The sequence below is a fragment of the Prinia subflava genome, chromosome 25 (genome assembly GCF_021018805.1).
Source record: "Prinia subflava isolate CZ2003 ecotype Zambia chromosome 25, Cam_Psub_1.2, whole genome shotgun sequence".
In the NCBI taxonomy this organism is placed as follows: Eukaryota; Metazoa; Chordata; class Aves; order Passeriformes; family Cisticolidae; genus Prinia; species Prinia subflava.
In genome coordinates, this window is record NC_086271.1 from 3,718,530 (window position 1) to 3,737,466 (window position 18,937).

The 18,937-nt window shown below is 43.2% G+C and overlaps 2 protein-coding genes across 6 annotated transcripts; one reads left to right on the plus strand and one right to left on the minus strand.

Annotated features, from left to right (window-relative positions):
* Nucleotides 1-347: 347 nt before the first annotated feature.
* Nucleotides 348-7,186, plus strand: CGGBP1 (CGG triplet repeat binding protein 1). Of its 3 annotated transcripts, none has more exons than XM_063419484.1 (2): nt 348-473; nt 2,648-7,186. In XM_063419484.1, exon 2 carries the CDS (start codon nt 2,670-2,672, stop codon nt 3,171-3,173), a length of 504 nt encoding a protein of 167 aa, XP_063275554.1. In that variant the 5' UTR covers nt 348-473; nt 2,648-2,669; the 3' UTR covers nt 3,174-7,186. The 3 variants fall into 3 exon arrangements, with proteins under 3 accessions (XP_063275554.1, XP_063275555.1, XP_063275557.1); XM_063419485.1 differs by lacking the exon at nt 348-473 and adding an exon at nt 491-747; XM_063419487.1 differs by lacking the exon at nt 348-473 and adding an exon at nt 1,295-1,318.
* Nucleotides 6,929-15,749, minus strand: N6AMT1 (N-6 adenine-specific DNA methyltransferase 1). Of its 3 annotated transcripts, XM_063419482.1 has the most exons (7): nt 15,236-15,744; nt 14,564-14,653; nt 14,072-14,162; nt 13,437-13,520; nt 13,189-13,330; nt 12,390-12,517; nt 6,929-11,764 (listed from the first exon to the last, which is right to left on the minus strand). In XM_063419482.1, exons 1-6 carry the CDS (start codon nt 15,379-15,381, stop codon nt 12,411-12,413), a joined length of 660 nt encoding a protein of 219 aa, XP_063275552.1. In that variant the 5' UTR covers nt 15,382-15,744; the 3' UTR covers nt 6,929-11,764; nt 12,390-12,410. The 3 variants fall into 3 exon arrangements, with proteins under 3 accessions (XP_063275552.1, XP_063275550.1, XP_063275553.1); XM_063419480.1 differs by having other exon boundaries at nt 6,929-12,517; nt 15,236-15,743; XM_063419483.1 differs by lacking the exon at nt 13,437-13,520 and having other exon boundaries at nt 6,929-12,517; nt 15,236-15,749.
* Between the last annotated feature and the right edge of the window lie 3,188 nt (nt 15,750-18,937).

Genomic DNA, 18,937 nt, shown 5'->3' on the forward strand with positions numbered 1-18,937 from the left:
CCCGCCGCGCCGCGCTCCCATTGGTCCGCCCGCCCTGCCCATCAGCGCGCCGCTCACCTCTAGCTCCGCCCCTTCCCCGGAGCGCGCTGCGATTGATGGAAAGTCTCGGCCTTACTTCAGCCCCGCCTTTCCATTGGCCGCCCGCCCCGCCTGTCACGCCCCTCTCCGCCGCCGCCTGCCCGAGCCCCCGTCCGCCGCGCGCCGCCACCCGCGCTCTGACTGGCCGGCGCACGCCTCTATCAACGCGCCCACCCCTGCCCCCCGTTCTTAATTGGGCGCAAGTCACGCCCATCTCACCGGCGAACCAATCAACGAGCGACTTCCGGCGGCGGGGCGGGCCGGCGGCGTGGGCGTGGCCGAGCGGCTGCGGCGGAGCGGCGCGTCCGGCCCGGCCCGGCGGGGCCCAGCGCGGAGCGGCGGCGGCGGAGCCCCGGGGCGGCCCCGGGCGCGGGCGGGCGGCGCGGCCGCTGCGGGTAACGGTGCCCGGCTCGGGGCCGGCGCGGATCGGCGCGTGGGGAGGAGGCCGCGGGTCCGGGCGGGGAAACAGCCGCGCTGCGGGGAAGGGCCGCAGCCGCGGGGCCTGGGGTGCGGCCTGCGAACCCGCCCGGTGCTTGGGGACCCAGACTCGCTGTACTCCTCGCCCCAGCGGCTCCGGGGCTGGCAGCGGGTCCGGGTGCGGTGACAGCGGTCGCAGCCGCGGCCGCCGCCTCGCCGGAGAGCGGATCCGTGTGCGCCGGGCACCCCGAGGTGGGGAGGCAGCAGCTCTCGGCGAGGAAATCACACCAAAACTCGACATTCGCACCCCGCCCAAAAAAACAGGCTTACCGAAATTCCCGTGTTCTGCTGCTCTCACAATCCCGAGAGATTTTAAACAATTCGTTTGGTGGGGATTTTTTTTTTTTTTTTTTTTTTTTTTTTTTTTTTTTTTTTTTTTTTTTTTTTTTTTTTTTTTTTTTTTGGTCTTCCAGAAGCCAAAGCAACAAGTTTGTGTTGAGTTAGGACTTGCTTTCTGCTTGATTTCAGGAAATAGTTTCTTAGGAAACTCGTCTATAAAGCAGCAAAAACAATGAAAAAGTTTACATTGATGAAAGATAAAGATTGTTTATCTTTGTATCAGTTTAAGACTGACAGTTCTGCAAAGCCGCAGTGAGAGCAAAATAAAGTCACTAGGAAAGTAGCTAATACCAATATCTTTGTTTCCTTCATCTGTAATCTCTTCAGGTAGCAATGGCTTAAGATAAAAAGACAATGTTGAAGACAGAATTGTCTATTCCTTTTGTTCCAGGGCAGGCAAAAACCATTCTGGAGAGCAGAAACGGTATTCAACCTTTTTTTTTTTTTTTTTTTAATGTCACAACAGCAAACTGAGTAACAAATGAAAACAAGTACAGAGAAGTGCATCTGGAGGCGTCTGGATGCTTAGAAGAAACATTGTTGCCTTTTGGGGTTTTTTGTTTGGGTGGTTTGAGGAAATGGGTAGTTAATGGGTAGACCATTAATTTTGCTCAGAAAACCTCCACCCTGAGCAGAGCTATTACTTGACTTCAACTTTACTTTAAAAAGGAGTTAAACCATCTTTAGTTGAGATTTGCAGTAGCTATTCCGTACCTCAACAACAAAAAGGACACAGGTCCTGTTTGATTTCAGAGCACTTAACTGGGTTACTGCCTGCTTTGGTGACATGGTCCAGTTTAGACTGGTGTTAAACCTCTTTGAAAATACAGCTTCTTATTCTGCATTGCAATATATGCAATTCTATGTTCCCATTAGGCTGTTCCAGCAGCCGTTGCAGTGACAAAATTACTTGCTCTAAGCTCCAAGTTCAGGTTCAATCTAACAGCTGTGGTTTAAAAACCAGGGCTGTTTCCAAACTGCTGCCAAACCTTTGGTTTGGTTCTGGTTTGGGGTTGTTTTTTGTTGGGGGTTACTGGCTTTTAAAAGTGACACTAATGGTTTTCTTGCTTGCGATGGACAAAGTACACAGAAAAATTACTTGCTCTGCATAATTAAGAAACTGTCAAATACATTGAAAACGTATTGCTGAGAGGAAAGTACCCTTTGTCCTAAAGTGTAAAGGATAGAAAAGAGTCTTCAAGAAACGCAACAAGTGTTTTTGATTGACTTTAGGTGATTAACAGATTGGGTTTTGAGGGTTGTGTTGTGAAACTAAGAAGTGTTTTACTCTGCTCCACAAGGACCTTCATTCTCCTGAAATCTTTGGACTTGCAGATGAAGAGTCTTTCAATAGTAGTGTCACAAACGTGTCCTGTGTGTAGCTAGTTGTTGCATTCCCCTGGGGAATGGTTTGTCCCCCCTCAGAGACCCCTAGAGCCTGTAACCGTGTAGTTTGACCCTTCCTCCCCTTTCTGACCCTACTGGCCGTGTCCCAATTACCCCTCCTTGGCAGAAGCTAGATAAGACCCTCTTCTTCCGCACTCGCCCTCTTTCCCCTCTGGTAACCACCCGGAATAAACGTCTTGAACTGCAGCTGGGGGTCAGAGCCTCTTTTGGGTCCTTTGTCCTGTCCCTGAAATATTCCTCCGAAGCCCTCTAAGGTCTGAGCTAGCCTGGAACACTGGAGGGGCTGCAGGGGGGTTTATTCTGCTGCCAGGCCGGGTACTGACTGCCCTCTTGTTTGGTTCCCCAGCTGTGCCGGGCCGCGGGCAGCGATGGAGCGCTTCGGGGTGAAGTCGGCGCCGTCGCGGAACCGCTCCAAGACGGCGCTGTACGTGACGCCCCAGGACCGCGTGACCGAGTTCGGCAGCGAGCTGCACGAGGACGGCGGGAAGCTCTTCTGCACCTCCTGCAACGTGGTGCTCAACCACGTGCGCAAGTCCGCCATCAACGACCACCTCAAGTCCAAAACGCACACCAAGAGGAAGGCGGAGTTCGAGGAGCAGAACGTCAGGAAGAAGCAGAGGACTCTGACTGCCTCCCTGCAGTGCAACAGCGCTGCCCAGACAGAGAAAAGCAGCGTGATCCAGGACTTTGTGAAAATGTGCCTGGAGGCCAACATCCCCCTGGAGAAGGCTGACCACCCCTCTGTGCGAGCCTTCCTGTCCCGCTACGTTAAGAACGGCAGCTCCATACCCAAGTCGGAGCAGCTGAGGAAAGCCTATCTGCCCGATGGCTATGACAATGAGAACCAGCTCATCAACACTGAAGACCGCTGAGAACTGTTTGCGTCCTCGTTGTGAAGTTCTACATATTGATGGTGTGGTTTATTTTTATATTCATGCATATATACAGTGTTACATATTGATTTTACAAGCTATTTTGTATTCTGGTAGAAATGACAATCTACTCCCGACCTTAGTGGTGTGCCACAGATTGTTGCTAACCCTGCTGTGGATTTCAGAGCTACGCTGATGGAGAGCTCATGAGGAATGTAGGGAGCATCCCTGGCGTACACCTGATCTCTGTTCAGTCCAGCTGCCACTGAGGCTGAGAAAAAGGCACTTGATTGGAGGACTGCGCTCCACACCATCTAAGAAGATGGTGTGGTAGGGACTGCTACTCATGGCAGTGGATTGCTTTGTCCAGTGTCCTGTCCCTGAGTGACCAAGAAGAGGTGCTGCACCTTTGAAATGCAAGAAGCTCTAGGATGGTTAGTTAAAATATCACTGCTCTGTTGGGGGAGGACTACTGCAACTTTCTATTCAAGCTTGGTTTACGTTTTGAAACAGGAAACATTTTTCTTCTAGAACTCTCTCTTATGCTGTTTGGTGCAACTGTGGATGTATTCATTATCCAGCTTAACCTGCCAGTCTCTTGTACTGACCTCTGAACTCCACTACTCTCACAAGGCTGGGAGTTCTGCAGGTTTGCCATATCTGCTTTTCTAAAATCAGTTCCTTTGCCTTGGTTTCACATGCCCCCTTCCATTTGAGTGCCAATATTTGAAAGCTGAGTAGACAAACCAGTAACCGAGTGTGGTTTGCAGTGCAGCTACTGTCAAGTGGAACTTGTGCTGGACCAAGTTTTTAGCAGAGAAGATTAATGCCTTTTTGCTACTAGCAGGACTAAGTTAAATCTAGATTGGGGATGGCAGAGGCACGAAACTGGGCAGTGGGGAAGGTTTTTTCATTGTGCACAGAAGAGGCTGCTCAGTCTTTCCCTGAAGGTCCTTTACACCTCTGGCCTTGTCATCAGCCTTTCAGTCAAGGGAGGTGAAGTGATTCAAATAGTTGTTAGAGCAGTTACTGCAAAGGCTCTTCAGTACTTGTAAACCCAAGTAGGAAGGCACAAACACTCTGAACTTATACTGGAATTACAGACCTGGGCTGTGTTTCTTACTCTGTGCCATGGCCGCATCTGTTGGACTGGCAAAAAGCAAAATGGGAAATGGAAAAATTTCAATAATGTTACTCTCTTCAAAATCTAATCTGTTACTAAGCTGTTCCAAATGATAATGCCAAATAGTTCACAAGTATTCTATAAAGGTTTTAAAGGAAATGAGGGAGTACTTGCAAAGTGCTGAAATACAACTGACCTCTGCCTGCTCTAGATCTCCTCGAGATGCTCTGGGTTCAGAGGTGCCAAGCATCTCCTGGAAGCACAGGAATCCTCCCTCTCCGTGGGTACAGGGGCATAAGGATGCTTTAACTCCCAAGGGTGGAGCCAGTTGTCCAGCTTCCTTTCCCCAGCAGAGTTTCACAGCAGTTTATTTACAGCAATATCAAGGAATTGCTGAAAAAAGATAAAATAACCAGATTATTTTGGGTTTGGAGCTATTTCCCCAGCTGTATCTAGAGCAGTCTCCTTTGCTGGGCTGAGACTCACTTACATACTTACTAACAGCTGGGGTTTTGTGCAGTTAGCCTGCAGAAATGCAGTTGTGTTCCGTGTCATGCCATGAAACCTGCTGGAATCAATGGACAAAGCTAAAAAGCAGAAGGTTTCTTACCCGTGTGCATCAGTCCAGGGGTGCTCAGCCCACTGCTGGTCTAGGGCTTCAGACAGAAATAACAGTAGCAACTTTTTAATCTAATCCTAGAGATCAAGAGATGCCTTCCTAAATACCATTTTTTATTGCACAAGCTTGGGTTTAGCTTAAAATCCTTAACTGCCTTGGGCTAGAACTGTTAAATAAATCTTCTGAAGCCAAGTGAAAGGTAAACCACCAATAGCCTTTTCTGTCCTGACAAGAATTGAAAGTATTTTCTCATAGCTGCTGTTTCCTTACAGTGAAACAACATCCTTGCTTTAATTTTTAATTTTTTCTGAAACCTCAGCAATGCTGCATTAGGATTGAAGCAAATGGAGACTAATGGGATATAGAGAAAACAAAAGCAGCTAGAGAAATGGGATAGTCAAAAGGTAGGAATTTGGGCTAGTTCACTCAGTTTTTGCTAAAATGGGATTTCCCAGGCTGCACCCCATAACAGTTTTACATAGGATTAGGTGCTGTATGTGCTTCCCTTGACTGACAGACTGACAGACACTTTGAAATGCTTCATGGGAACATTAAATAGGCTCTTGCATAACTGGAAAAAAAAAAGAAAAAAACAAGTTGCTTTCAAAGTTACTGTTTTACATAAAAATTAAAAACTTGGCAAGTGTAATGAATTTAATTTGCAGGACACTGCTGTCTTAATAATAAGATATTTTTGTTTAAAAATAAAGCCACAATACTTTCCAAGCTTTTTGAAAATCAAGACATCGATCCATTGCTAGAAGCATTAACAATGGAATAAAACTATGAGAAATAAAGCACTTCCAGGTAATCTAGAAAGAATGAATAAGTTTAGAATCATGAACATAACCCAAATCATCAAGACATTTTTAGAGAATACATGAATAAATGGTTGCAGTCTGTCATGGAACAGAGTCCTGCAAACACTCAAGTTCAGAACATAATTTTGCCAGTATGGCTGCAGTTGGATAAAACATAACTTTCTTTTAATTGCTGTTGATCTCAGGGAAGATTTACAGCAGAAGTTTTCTAATCTATCTAAACCTAAGGAGTAAGTAAATCCTAGTTTTGAGGCTGTGATGAAATTGTTTGAACAGCACCATGGAAGTTTAATTTCTTATGCAAGAATGTATTTCCTGTAAAGAAGAAAACTCAAAAGTAAAGGGAGGATGGTAGCAATGTCAGCTTTTCACTTTACATCCAAATGGAGGGATAAGCTCTAAGGGATACTTTCTGCTTGGTGGTCTTAGGAATAGATCTGAACCCTAAATGTAATAGAAAAATAATTAAAAGAAGAAATATTTTTTTCTCTGACCAATACTTCAACTAATTTAGCCAAATTAGCTAAAATTACTCCCAAGTGTTTGTCTTAAAACAATACTTGCAAAGAATAAAATACAAACAGGAGCATTCTCTGTTGTGTGACTCCTTACATGGACACACAATGACAGTCTCAGCTTGCATGTTCTTGAAAAAATATGAGCAAGCTTCAAAACTGTTAATCATTTTGAAGCCTGAAATTTGGCAGGTCCCATGGGAAGGTGAAGCATTCAGCACAATGAAAGGGAAATTTGTTTTTCAGCAGAGAGAGAAACTTGTTCTGCAAAGTATGGGATGTTCTCATGATAGAAAGGCTGGGTTTAGCCAGAGCCCCTTTTAGCAATTCTGTGGAACTGAAGAGTGAGATGCTCCCTGTTAGGTTTTGCAGCATGATGAGCTGGTTTTCAGGAAAAAAAAAAAAAAAAGCTGGAAGTTTAGCAAGGATAATCTCTATTTCTATTTACATATAAACAGAGGCAAGGCTCACTGTTGTTGCATTCACATTGTACTCATTGCTACTTTGTGTGAGTGCTCGTTGTCTTTGTACAATTTTAAAGTCGTGTCTAACTTTCAAAGTATTTTTATTTTAACAAAGCTTCTCACTGTAATAGTGCTGTTACAGTTTAGTCTCTTTTGGTCTAATGAAGATGCTTTATTTTGGTTTGGTGGTAGGGATGTTTTGTTGATGGTGAGTGGCCACAGAAATGGTTTTATTTAAAAAAAAAAAGTCATAAACTTATGATGAAATACTAGAGTGAGGCTGAAGATACCTGGGTCCTGCAGTGCCACAAGACTTCCTGTAGGAACAGTAAGACCAGAGTAAGTGATTTAAGTTTTTATATTAAAACAATACTGAAGAGAAATACTTTACATTGTAAAGTTTTCACTTGGTAATGAAAAAACGGTCTCTTTAAAAAGAAAAATAAAGGTATTCCTTTTTTATAGAACTTATGCATGATCTCTTATTTTACCAATGGAGTGGATTAAGAACACGTGGTAGTTCTCATAGGGTGGTGTAATGTAAGACAGAAGAAATGGATGGGGCCAGGAAAAATTAAGGAGCTGCTGCTGTAGCTTAAGGTAACATCAGATATGGAAGCAGTTGGTTGATTTATCTGTGCAGTGACACTGAAGTCTGTCTCAGGAGTGGTTATACAAACCCTCTGCTTCCTGTCAGTTCCTGATTTTCTTCATGGTGACAGAAATTCCCTCATGATGCCTTCTGCTCCAAGTGAATACGGGGTGGAATGATGGTTGTGCATTTTGACACTGCAGTAAATGATTTGTAGTTACAGCATCTTGCAGCTGTCCAAGGCCTCAGATCTTTTCAGGAAGGGCTTCTGCAATGTGGAAGAATCCAAAAAGGTCACAGTTTGACCCCCCTCCCTTGGGGACTTAATGACAATTGAGCAAATAACATCAACCTATCAAAAACTATCAACTGTGGGTTTGATTGTTTACACATTTCTTTTCCTGAATTCTGACCTGTCTTGACATCTCAGGATGGATCAATGATAAATTCAGGCAATCTCTTGACTGATGAATTTATGAACCATTGTTTTCTCATTTTCAGTCATTTCCAGGTCACAGCACATTAAGATCAAGTGCTTTTTGTTGTGAAATGGAAAAGCAGAAACAGAAATAAACATACTCTTTGTAAAATTTTCTTGTGTGGACAATTAGTGTGTGAAACAGCACCTGCACACTTCCAAAATCAATGTATCAGCCAGGATTTGTGTGGAAGCTGATGCAGAACCAGGTGAAGCAAATATTTAAAGTTTAGTAATTAGGCCATGCAGAATTCTGATGGTGGGTGACATTTTACCTTTTGAACTGAATCGAGGCAGTTCAATCCATATTCAGGATGCAGCAGGATCAAGTACACACAACTTTCAGGCCACAGTGATAGTGATAATTAGGTTTGACATTTGTTACTTGCATAGGCTGGAGGAGAGACAATCAGTGGCAGTTCTGCCTTTTTTTTTTTTTCTTTCCCATCCCACAACTTTTTTTACAAGGGGTTTGGAATTTGTGGCTCATGTGGTGGTAGAAGCCACCTCTTTCATATCCAAAAGCACATCTCAGGCAGAAGCAGAAAGTGCAGGATGAGAGTTGGGATACAGAGAGCTACTGCAGCTCAGTTGAAGAGATTGTTCCGTAGTTGTGTTCAGAGCTGGAAGAAAAGTATTTAGGGACCTTAGAGGTTCTCAGGAGGGGTTTGTATATTGGTTTGCCTCAAGTGGTTTTTTTAATCCTCCAGTGTACAAAATAGCTCAAATTCAGCATTGGATTTCGCTGCAGTAATTGACACCTTCTCACCTTAATTCTTCTATAATTAGCTTTAAATTGCTTCCTGCCTTCCCTTATTTCTGAAGCCTGTCATTACCTCAAGACAAATCCAACAGCTACAATACCCACGGCTGCACTTAGGGAAATGTTTTACAGACAGCAAACCCCCGAGTGGAGCTTGAACCAGCTCTGGACTGAATGAACTGAGGCCCCTTGTTAGAGCACCCAAGCTCAGCCTACAATTGAGAACCTGGCTCAAGATGTGTGGTTTGGTTTAACAAGGCTCACCTCATCTCCTGAAACTGAAATTCCTCAGGGAAAAGTGGAGAGATGCAAGGAGTCTCATGTTGTGAAGGACTTCCATCAAAATGAAGGAGCTGATCCCTCCTTTAACAGGGAATCACAGGAGTGAAGCTGCAGGGCCCACCCTGGCTGGGGCAGCAGCAAACCCTGAGCTCTGTGATCACCAGTGCCAGGCTAGGAGCTGATGGGACAATGGAACATTGCTGTTCCTTTAAGGCACTGAAACCTCCTTCAGGCAATGGTAAAAGGTAATTTTCAGCAGACTTCCTGGAGCCCACTCTCAGAGTGCTGTGTCCCACTCTGTGGTTTCCTGCAAACAGGAAAAATGCAGCCCCAAAATAGAACGTTGGTCTTGTCAGAACTAAAACTGAGGTGGGACAGAAAGAACATTGCATAGATTATGGCTGGGTTTTTCTTTTCACTTGCATTCAGTAAAGCAGCTACAGCCCTGACTAAGGTAAAGTTTCTATTTACAGCAATCCTCAGGTCTGAATTTCACCCCACATTTTTGGAGCCTCTTCCCCCAAAATAATCGTATCCAGCACAGAGAACTGTGCTAGCTGTGTTTAAATTGAATTAGTTCTTTGAATTCAATTGCACTGAATGAAGGTCTTTAAATACCTGACGTCTGCTATGATTCAGCAAAGAAGTTAATACAGACACTGCTGGTGACATCTTTTTTTGCCATCTCCCTTTCCTAATTATACAGTTTAGGATTAGGACTCTTATTCCTTACTTTAACAAATACTTACTTTATATTTGTTTAGCATTTACTATCCCTTGAAACATGCTTTTAAAGAACAACGGGACTCTTGCAGTGTCTCAAATCCATGGAGGGAATTAAAAAAATTAAATTACCATTTAGAGATCGAAAAGATCTCATTTATATCTTAATGATATCATAAAAATAGAATGGCTCAAGATGGCAATTAAGTCTCAACAAGAAAAAAACTTCCCTGAATAACCAATTTTTCTCTCAGAGCTGGCTATGGATGCAGCCACTGCAGAACCACAAGGTGTCTTCAGTGCACAAAAACACAATTTGTGGTAGGAGTGTTTTGGCTCAAGTGAAGCCCTGCTGTGTGTGCACTTACACTCAAGGAGTTTTCTTCCATAAATACTTTCCATTTAGGCTGGATTGGAGTTTTTGTCAGGCTTTTTCAGTTCCTCACAAACTTATCAGCAGGATTCTCCTAATCATCACACACTCCATCCAAACACAAAATCCAAACATAATTGTTCACAAAGTTGTTCCATTATTTTCTCCAAAATATTACTCTGGGAAGAAAATCCTGGTAATTTAGACTTTGGTATGCATTTCCATCATAAGCAGAGGTAACAATTGCCATATACAAAATTCCTGTTTACCTTCAATTTGGTTCTAACTTAATGAAGAAACTTTGCATGGGCAGAAGTTTCTGGGAAGGTTCAGCTAAGTGCTTCAATGTCCTAAAGACACTTAGGGGGAAAAATATCTTAAAGACATGCTGAGAAAGGAACACACAAAATCCCAACTACTTGTCCTTATGAAGATGCTGAGAACAAGCAGAAGAAACAATCATCCCTTACAGTGCAGATGGTTGTGTGAATAGTGAATTTGTCAACTTCTTGGCTGATGTTGAATTAGAGTCATGCAGAAGCACTGAACAAGTCCAAAATCCTGCTTTGCATCCCTCCTCTCTGCCATATCACTTCTTGTAAAATCAAAGCCTCACTTGCAGGAGTATCTTTCAAAAAACCAAAAACCTGCAGCTTTGTTCATTGGTCTGTGAGGGGAGCCAGGAGCCAGAGAAGGAGACATGTTTCTAGACCCTCAGGATCACCTTCTCTTTCCAATGCCCAGACAATAAAGGTTCCTCCAGTCATGGTGATAAAAGGATATTCCTGTGCATTCTTCAGGTAATGCTGGCTCAGAGCATTTATCAAGTTTACTATAAGATGTGGCCTCATAATTAAACCTGTCTGTAGCTGTTAAACTTTACAGGTGGAGAACAGAAACCAAAGCAGTGCTCAGTGCACCCTGGAGATAATGAGTCTTATTTTACTACCACAGCAGAGCCTCCTAAGTTAATTGAAAAGGATGATAATGATAATAACTGAGAAATATTCAGTAACTGGCTAGGTAAGAACTCCAGCACCTGAGGACAAAGCACTTTTGAACCACAGCCAAAGGTTTCGGTAGCATTCAACCCTGAGCTTAAAATCTGGAAATCCTCTAGGTCCAGTCTGCAGTCGAATTATCCTTAATTTGACAGTGTTATCTGTAATTATTTAACGTAACCACATTTAATTATCATCCCACTTTGAATGGCCACAGCTTTTAGTAACAGGCTCTGCTAACTTGGACTGATGTGAGAACTACACTGTGCTCAGTGTCCTCCTGTGATAAAGCACAGCTAAAATGACACTAATTACTACAAGTATCAAAATAATGCTTTTGGAGCATTACACAAACAAAAGTCTTGCAAGTCAGTCTCTATAGAACCATGATGGAAATATTTTTTTAATGCACTTCCATCTTACCCCTTCTAAACTTGCTTGGTTTTTATTTTGACCAAAAGTAAGCTGGGAGTCGAAGCCAAGTTATTTAAGCGTTGTATGCTGCAAAACTATCCACAGACAAAACAATGAGAACCCCAGCAAACCCTCCAGTGTACACCAGAAAAACCTCATTAGTGTTCCTTTAAAATGGGGGGGGGGAAAAAGTGAGAAGGACTAAAATTCAATTTGTATTTTTAAAATTGCATTCCTCAAAAAAAAATCCCAATGGCAATATAAATACGTACAATTACTAAAATAAAATCTTCCATCATTCCCTGAGAAGCCTTCTCTGAAGCTTGGGGAAGGTGTTTGATGAGGTGCAGAACTGTTCTGCTCTTTACAAGGGATTGAAGAATTGGAGAATCCTCCTTATCTTTGCTGGAACATCTTCACATGCTGGAAGAGATGAGAAGCTCAGTACCCTGAGCAGTAGAGCAGCAAAACATTTACCAGGTGTGTGAGAACAAGTGAAACAACTCCTAACTCTGCCTTCACATTTTGCGTTGTATAAAGTGCCACTGTATTTCCACTTGTGCACTCATCCAAACTTCCTCCAAATGCTTTTGTGGTGAACTCTGAGCATGTGAATTTCAACCAGGCTCTTTCTTCTTCTCTGAAGGTCAAGAGACATGGGAAGACTCAGGTCCTTAATCCTGGGAAAGAACTTTTTAAGCAAACAGAAGGATATCTTAATACTGCTGCTTGTAAACTTGCAGTTTGTTGTGAATGCTGATGGTGTAAAATGATCCTGCTGCTGACCAATGACAACTGAAGACTACAAATGGAAAGTGATGCATGTGTATGGCTTGTAGAAGTGAGACCCTCTGGTGTGTGGCACTGTAATGCCAGAGGATATTATGAACCCATTGATATTTTGTTCATTAGTTCAGTTTTTGGGCTCTTTTCTTTCTTCATGTTTTGCTTGTGTAAGTAAGTTCCTGCCATTAACAGAGGGCAGATTGCATTCACTTCAATGTTTACCAACTGACAACTCTGTGTTCAATTTTCTTCATCCTACTACCTGGTGGGTGAAGAGAAGTTATCAAGACTTCCTAAATCTGAGGATTGTCAGCATCTCTTGTCCTGCTTGCCTGGAAAGTACTTGTGTGCCTTTCAAGCCACTTCTCTTCATTGTTTCCACAATTTCATCTGTAATGGAAAGTGCAGTGTTTACAAATGAGTTGAAATTGGTTACAGAAGATAGTTCTAAGGTATCTGTCCAGCTGTAAAGCAAAGTTTATAAACTCTGTCCTCCCACTCTTTCAGACAGGAATTTTTATGCAAAATAATCTCCCACCAAGCACAAATAAAGCTCACAGTTTACAAACTGAAGTTCAGTATTTTGATAGAATTCTGTAGGAAGCTAAACTGCAGAAGAGAGTGAAATTTGTAGCACCTGCTCACAAAAGCTGCCTAATAAATCATGTGTGAAGAATAATCTTGACATTATATCATCATTTATGGCCATTAGGGATTAGATCAGAAGGAACAAGTCCAAATCTCTTCTCTACACCTGTAAAATGAAAGACATTACATTTCCCACTAAGCCTTTTAAGTTACCACCACTATTCTCTTCCATAAGCAAGAATTGGCCTGGCATCATTAATTAATTCAGACTTCATTAATCCACCTTTGAGACTTGCAACTGAACTCCTGCAGAGCTCCTGAGGTCCCACATACTTCCACTTTCCAAATTAGCTTGGGGAGTTCTTAGTTTTGATAAATTTGCTTCCATTTTTGGTCTAGCTGTGATCAACATTTTGATTTATACCACGTTAAACCCAGTTTGGCACATTTGGATGTCCAAGGACAGTGATCACCTGGATTATTTTCTTTAATTGTGACCAAGTAGAATAATCCTCCTGGTGAAAGCAGGTCTGGTACTGATGGGAAAACTCTATCCATTACTTCTCTGCCCTGTTTGCCCCCAGCCCAGGATGCCTCTATTCCGTGGCTTTTCACCTAGGAAGAAGGAAAGCAAAGATTGTCACAATACACAATGACAGAACGGTCACAACAACAGGCAGTAGCAATACTGTTTTTACTGTGTATTTCAAAATTTTCCTACCTCTTCAGAAGGTGTTACCACATATGGTGGGTTAAACAGCAGCAGATCAACCTTCCCATTTAATCTTGGGGACAATCCTTTGACCTGTAGGTGAAGTTGATGATTGTGTGGGGTTTCTTTTTCGGAACATGAAGAATGCAAATGTTTTCTAAAAATACAGTTACACAGTGCAGTTGTTCAGCCATTTTAAATCCCATTTATTGAGGCCTACCAACATCATCTTTTATAGACATATAAAAGGGTTAAAGAGATGAGAAAAATTAGCTTTTCTCCATATCAAATTTTGTAAGAAACTAATGGTAACAACAGACACAAGTTCTAATTAAATCAGAAAAGGCTGCAAACCAAGAACTGCATAACTTTAGAAAAAGGGCTATGACAGTGTCAGGCCACTATAGAATTCCTTGTCCAGCACTTTCCAAACTATATCTACAGATTTTATTTTTTAATAAAATGAATTTTTAGAGCTTAATTTTGAATTTTAGAGCTTAAGTAGTTGGTTGGGGTTTTTTTGGCAGGGGGTGATGTCCAGAGGTCCCTTCCAACCCTAACTGTTGTGTGACTCCATGATCTTCTGTAAGTATTAAAAAATTACACAAGCTATGAAGGAGATACTACTGAAACCTCTCTCTTACCAAGTCAGTAATGACAGGCTGCAGGTGAACATTGTTAAGCAGAGCTGTCTCCTGGGTACAGTAAGCTGCCATGGGGTTGATATCTGTGCATCTAAAAGGGAAATATTACAAAGTGTAAGTTATAGGCTGCTGTACCTGGAAGCTTAACCCTATGAACCACAAGCTAGTTTATAGAATCATAGAATATTCTGAGTTAAAAAGGACCCTACAAGAATTAAACCCAGCAAACACAAGCATAGGCTTAGCAATTTGTCTGAGAAATGGGAAAATGGATTTCTGGTCACAGCACTACTCATTTGTTACAGAACCTGAAGTAAATAATTCAGCCTGCACCATAAGCTCAGAAATGCTCTTTGCTTTGCCTTATATATCTGTAGAATTGAGGAAAAAAAATTTTTAAAATGTGAAAATGAGAAGTATGAGAGGGCTAAGCCTCCTGGGCTAAGCATCCTTTATTATTGCATGCAACAGTTTAGGCGCTGTTACACTTACATGTACAGTGCACTGGGTCCAAGGATGGAAGAAGCCAGAAATGTTGAAACCACACCAGATCCAGATCCTATTTCAAGGCAGATCTCGATTCTAAGGAGAGAGCAAACACTCTGGATGACTTTTGCTTGTTATAGACACAGAATTGGTCAAGATAGTGTTATAGAACACGCTGTCCTCCCAAACACATTGAAGTTCAGAATCACAGAACATCCTGAGCTGGAAGGGACTCACAAGGATCATCCAGTTCAACCTCTGGCCCTGCACAGACACCCCAACAATCTCAAATCCACCCTGTGCATCCCTGGCAGCGTTGTCCAAAAACTTTCTGAGCTCTGCCAGGCTGTGACCATTCCCTGGGGAGCCTTTTCCAGTGCCCTGCCAGCCTCTGGGAGAAGAACCTTTTCCTGACATCCACCCCAACCCTTCCGGACACAGCTTCAGGCCATTCCCTCCGGTCACGGAGAGCAGGATCAGCGCTGGCCCCTGCTCTGCCTCTCCTGAGAAAGCCGCACACAGCGACGAGGCTTCCTCTTCTCCAGGCTGAAGAAGCCAAGCGCGCTCAGCCCCTCCGGGCACGGCTTCCCCGCGGGTCCTTCCCCGTCTCCGCAGCCCCCCTGGGCGCTCTCTGATGGCTTTAACACGCGATGTCCCCTCGGCTCGGCCCCGCCGTACCGAGCCTCCCGCAGCCTGCCCGCGTCCCGCTCCAGCGCATCGAGCAGCAGGAAGGTGTCCTCGGCCGGCTCGTACACGTCCCCAAAGCGGCCCCGCGGGCCCAGGTGCTCGTAGCGCGGCGTGGGCAGCGCCATCCCGGCCCGCATCCGGGGGAAGGGGAGGGGCCAGGGGAGGAGCGGGGCGGGACCCGCTGGGCATGGATCGGTGGCGGCGGGGTGTCCTCGCCCCGGTATTCCAGCGGTATTCCAGCGGTATTCCGCGGTGTGATGGGCCCGCTGCGACGCGGAGCGCCCGCGGTGTCAGCGCGCAGGCCGCGCCCGCCGCCGCCGCCCTGAGGGCCGGCAGGGAGGGCGCTGCGCCTCCCGCTCCTCGTTCCGGGTCGGCTTCACCAACTGCGTTCGCATCACGAGAACCACCACAGGGAGTCAGCACGAACCCGAGGGAAACGGCTGCTGAGGAACGTTTCTGAAACGGATGGAGAAAACCGAAACCCTTTCTTTTTTATTTTTTTTTAATATATATATCCAAAAAAACCTCTATTTTTAGTAATAAAAAAGCGATATATTTCTGTTATTCTTAACCAGCAACGCTAGACAGCATCCTTATGTACCAAGCATCTGAACTTGGGAGTGACAGAAACACAGATTGGGTTGGGTTGGAAGGGACCTTAGAATTTATCTCACTCCATGCCCCCATGGCAGGGACACCTCCCACTGTCCCAGGCTGCTCCAAGCCCATCCAGCCTGGCCTTGGGCACTGCCAGGAATCCAGGGGCTTCTCTGGGCACCCTGTGCCAGGGCTTCCCCACCCTCACTCAGCAAAAGAATTTCTTCCTAATATTCACTGTAAACTTACTCCCTATCCATTTGAAGCCATTCCTCACCGTTCTGTCACTCCAGCCCCTTGTAAATAGCCTCTCTCCATCTTCCTTGCAGGCTCCCTTCGGGTACTGGAAGGCTGCAATTAGATCATCCTGAAGCCTTTTCCTGGCTGAACAATCCCAATTCTTTCAGCCTTTCCTCCCAGCAGAGCTGCTCCATCCTTCTCATCATGCTGGTGCCTCCTCTGAACTCTCTCCAACAGCTCCAGCTCCTTCCTGTACTGTAATAGAAATGAGGCTCTGCAAAATTAAGAATTGAGGAAAATTTTCAGGCCACAGATCAGATTAATAATTTTCTCCACTCAACAAAACCCAAAGACATTCTAATGAAAAGCAGAAGAAAGAGCTGAACAGATTCTAATTCCCATTAAATGTCTATGTTGTATTATTAATACCCTGAACACTCAAATTCTGAGTGAGGCGACTGTCTAGGTCAGTGAAGGAAAAAGGTGATGTTAACAAAGTCAGTGCAATCAGATATCCAGAGATTAATAGTCACAGATCCAAAGATGAGGTTTTGACTCAAGGATTGTTTTTGTCCTGTCATGGAAATGAAACCACCAAGCTTTATCTTAAAATAGGCTTCTTGCTCCAGTACCTTTAAACAAAGCCATTCTAGAATCTCAGAAGTTCAGAAAATTTTAATTTCCAGAGTAAATTTATTAATGGACCTGATCTTGTACTAATAATACCTTTTAATTTAAAATGTTACTTTCTCTTGAGGAGACAATAACAGCTTTTTTTGGCTCCAAAGGAAATGTAGTAGATGGTCCTTCATTTCATCTGCCTTCCCAAAGATCTGCTGCTGTGCCAGAGAAACAAGCACTTGTAAAACATATTAAGTTTGCATGAAATTCCATTCCTTTGGCCAGATGAAGTCATGCTAAGAGACAGAACTTTGCACTGTGCCCATATTAGGAAAATTAATTCTTTGGATGTATTTTTTTAATCTCTCCAGGTGGTCAAGCTTTGGAGTGCAGTAGGAGAAGTGACTTCACCTCCTTTAGCTGTATTGGTTATTATTTTTGGCTGTTTCATACTTCATGAAATCTGGTTAATTATTATTGGGGTTTTTTTTTAATACTCCTAAGTCCTTGTGGGTGAATTTTATAAAACATTTATTTTTACTGCTTATATAACTACCTACCTAAAATGTTTTTCTTGGTAGACAACCGTACTGTTTTTGCCAAAACAGATTCTATTTCAATTTTGGGAAATTGTTGGAAAGCTGATATTTCAGCGGTGCTTGTGCCATGTTATTAAACTGGGCTTTATGGAGATGAAAAATTGATCTTGACAGGAATCATAAGCATTTGTTTACACTAAGCTGTATGGCTTCATCCCATCTGGAATTCAGTGCCATGCCTCTCACACAGATTCCTTAACCTATGATTTCCTGTCAGCCCCCAAAGGCTTCCTCTGTAAAATTCTCAAACATTTCACAGATGCATCTCCTGGAAGAGACCTAGGCCTGGGCTGGACCTGGGAGTTCTCCTGTTTTGCTGCATTTGAGGAAGCAGAGCCACCAGGATAACTGCAAAGGCAGAACTGCTAAGAGAAGGCTGGAAAAAACCTCATAATTTCTGTCTTCAACTGGACAAGTATCTTCCTAAAAGTAGATAATTTTCTTTCCATCAGTATTTCTAGTTAAAAGATAACACTTCAGTGCTCTAATAATTAGAAACCTTGTAGATCCTGGTCTAAATACTGAGGGGATAGGATTTATACTCACTCTTCCGGCAAGAATGTAAACTTAAGCAATTCTTTGCACAGTTTTTCTTGGTGTATTTGTAGACAAAGAGAAGTTCTCATCAGCCCTTGTTCTAAATAAAACATACTATTAAAAGTTTCCTGTCACATTATTTTCATTTCTCTTACCACACTTCTAGACTTTCTGCATATGGATTCAAGTCTGACTTCCCCCTGAATGTGACTGGCACAAACCATTACAGATAATGCCTTACTGATGCTTTGAAGGAAAGGGAGTACTAAGGTAAAAGGGAATAAATCTGAAGTATCCTCACTGTGCAGGTAACAAGCCTTTTGAACTATCTCTTTGAAATGTAATACCCTGAGCAGATATTCAGTCAAACAAATATTTAGAGAGAGATGTAAGTAAGCCCTGGTATTTAGAATTTGGGAAAGGAATATAAACCTGTAAATAGATACACAAATAAGTTCAGTCTTTAATAGGTCCACAGCAAATGCCCATGGAAGAAAAATGTTATGAATCCTTTCTGACATATGTTAAAGAAAGCAAAACTAATCAATCACTGGGAGATGGGCTGGTGGTCTAATTAGTTAATGTAATTCTCCCAAGTCAATTTTTTTTAAAGTATGCTAGATGTTACCACAAAACCTATCAAATAAAAATTCCTACAGCCAGCTTAAAATAACAATACTGACCTTGGCATGAAATATTTTCTTGAGATTATTGACCAGTTTGGGTGAAAGATCCTTGGCTGTGCTGCTGACCTCCATCCCCTCCGAGCCAGGCATTTATCCTCAGGAAATTTACTGCACCTTGTTATTGCTCACACATGTACAAGCCTCAGGAGCTGGGGCTAACATGTGAGTTCTACATTGCATCAAGAACTCTTACTGCAAAAACCAAAGCAAGAACAGCTTTGAAACTTCAATAAATCAGAAAGGCAAATCATCTGATTTTGATCAAAGAATTAGTAACAGCCTTCGCTGTGCACTGTTCTCTCTGTATGAGTCTTGGAGCAATTATTGAGGAGTATTACAGAATACAAACAATGTAGCCCTTGGCATTAACTATCAGTCAGTCATTTCTGAAACTGCTATCAACTTTGAATTTA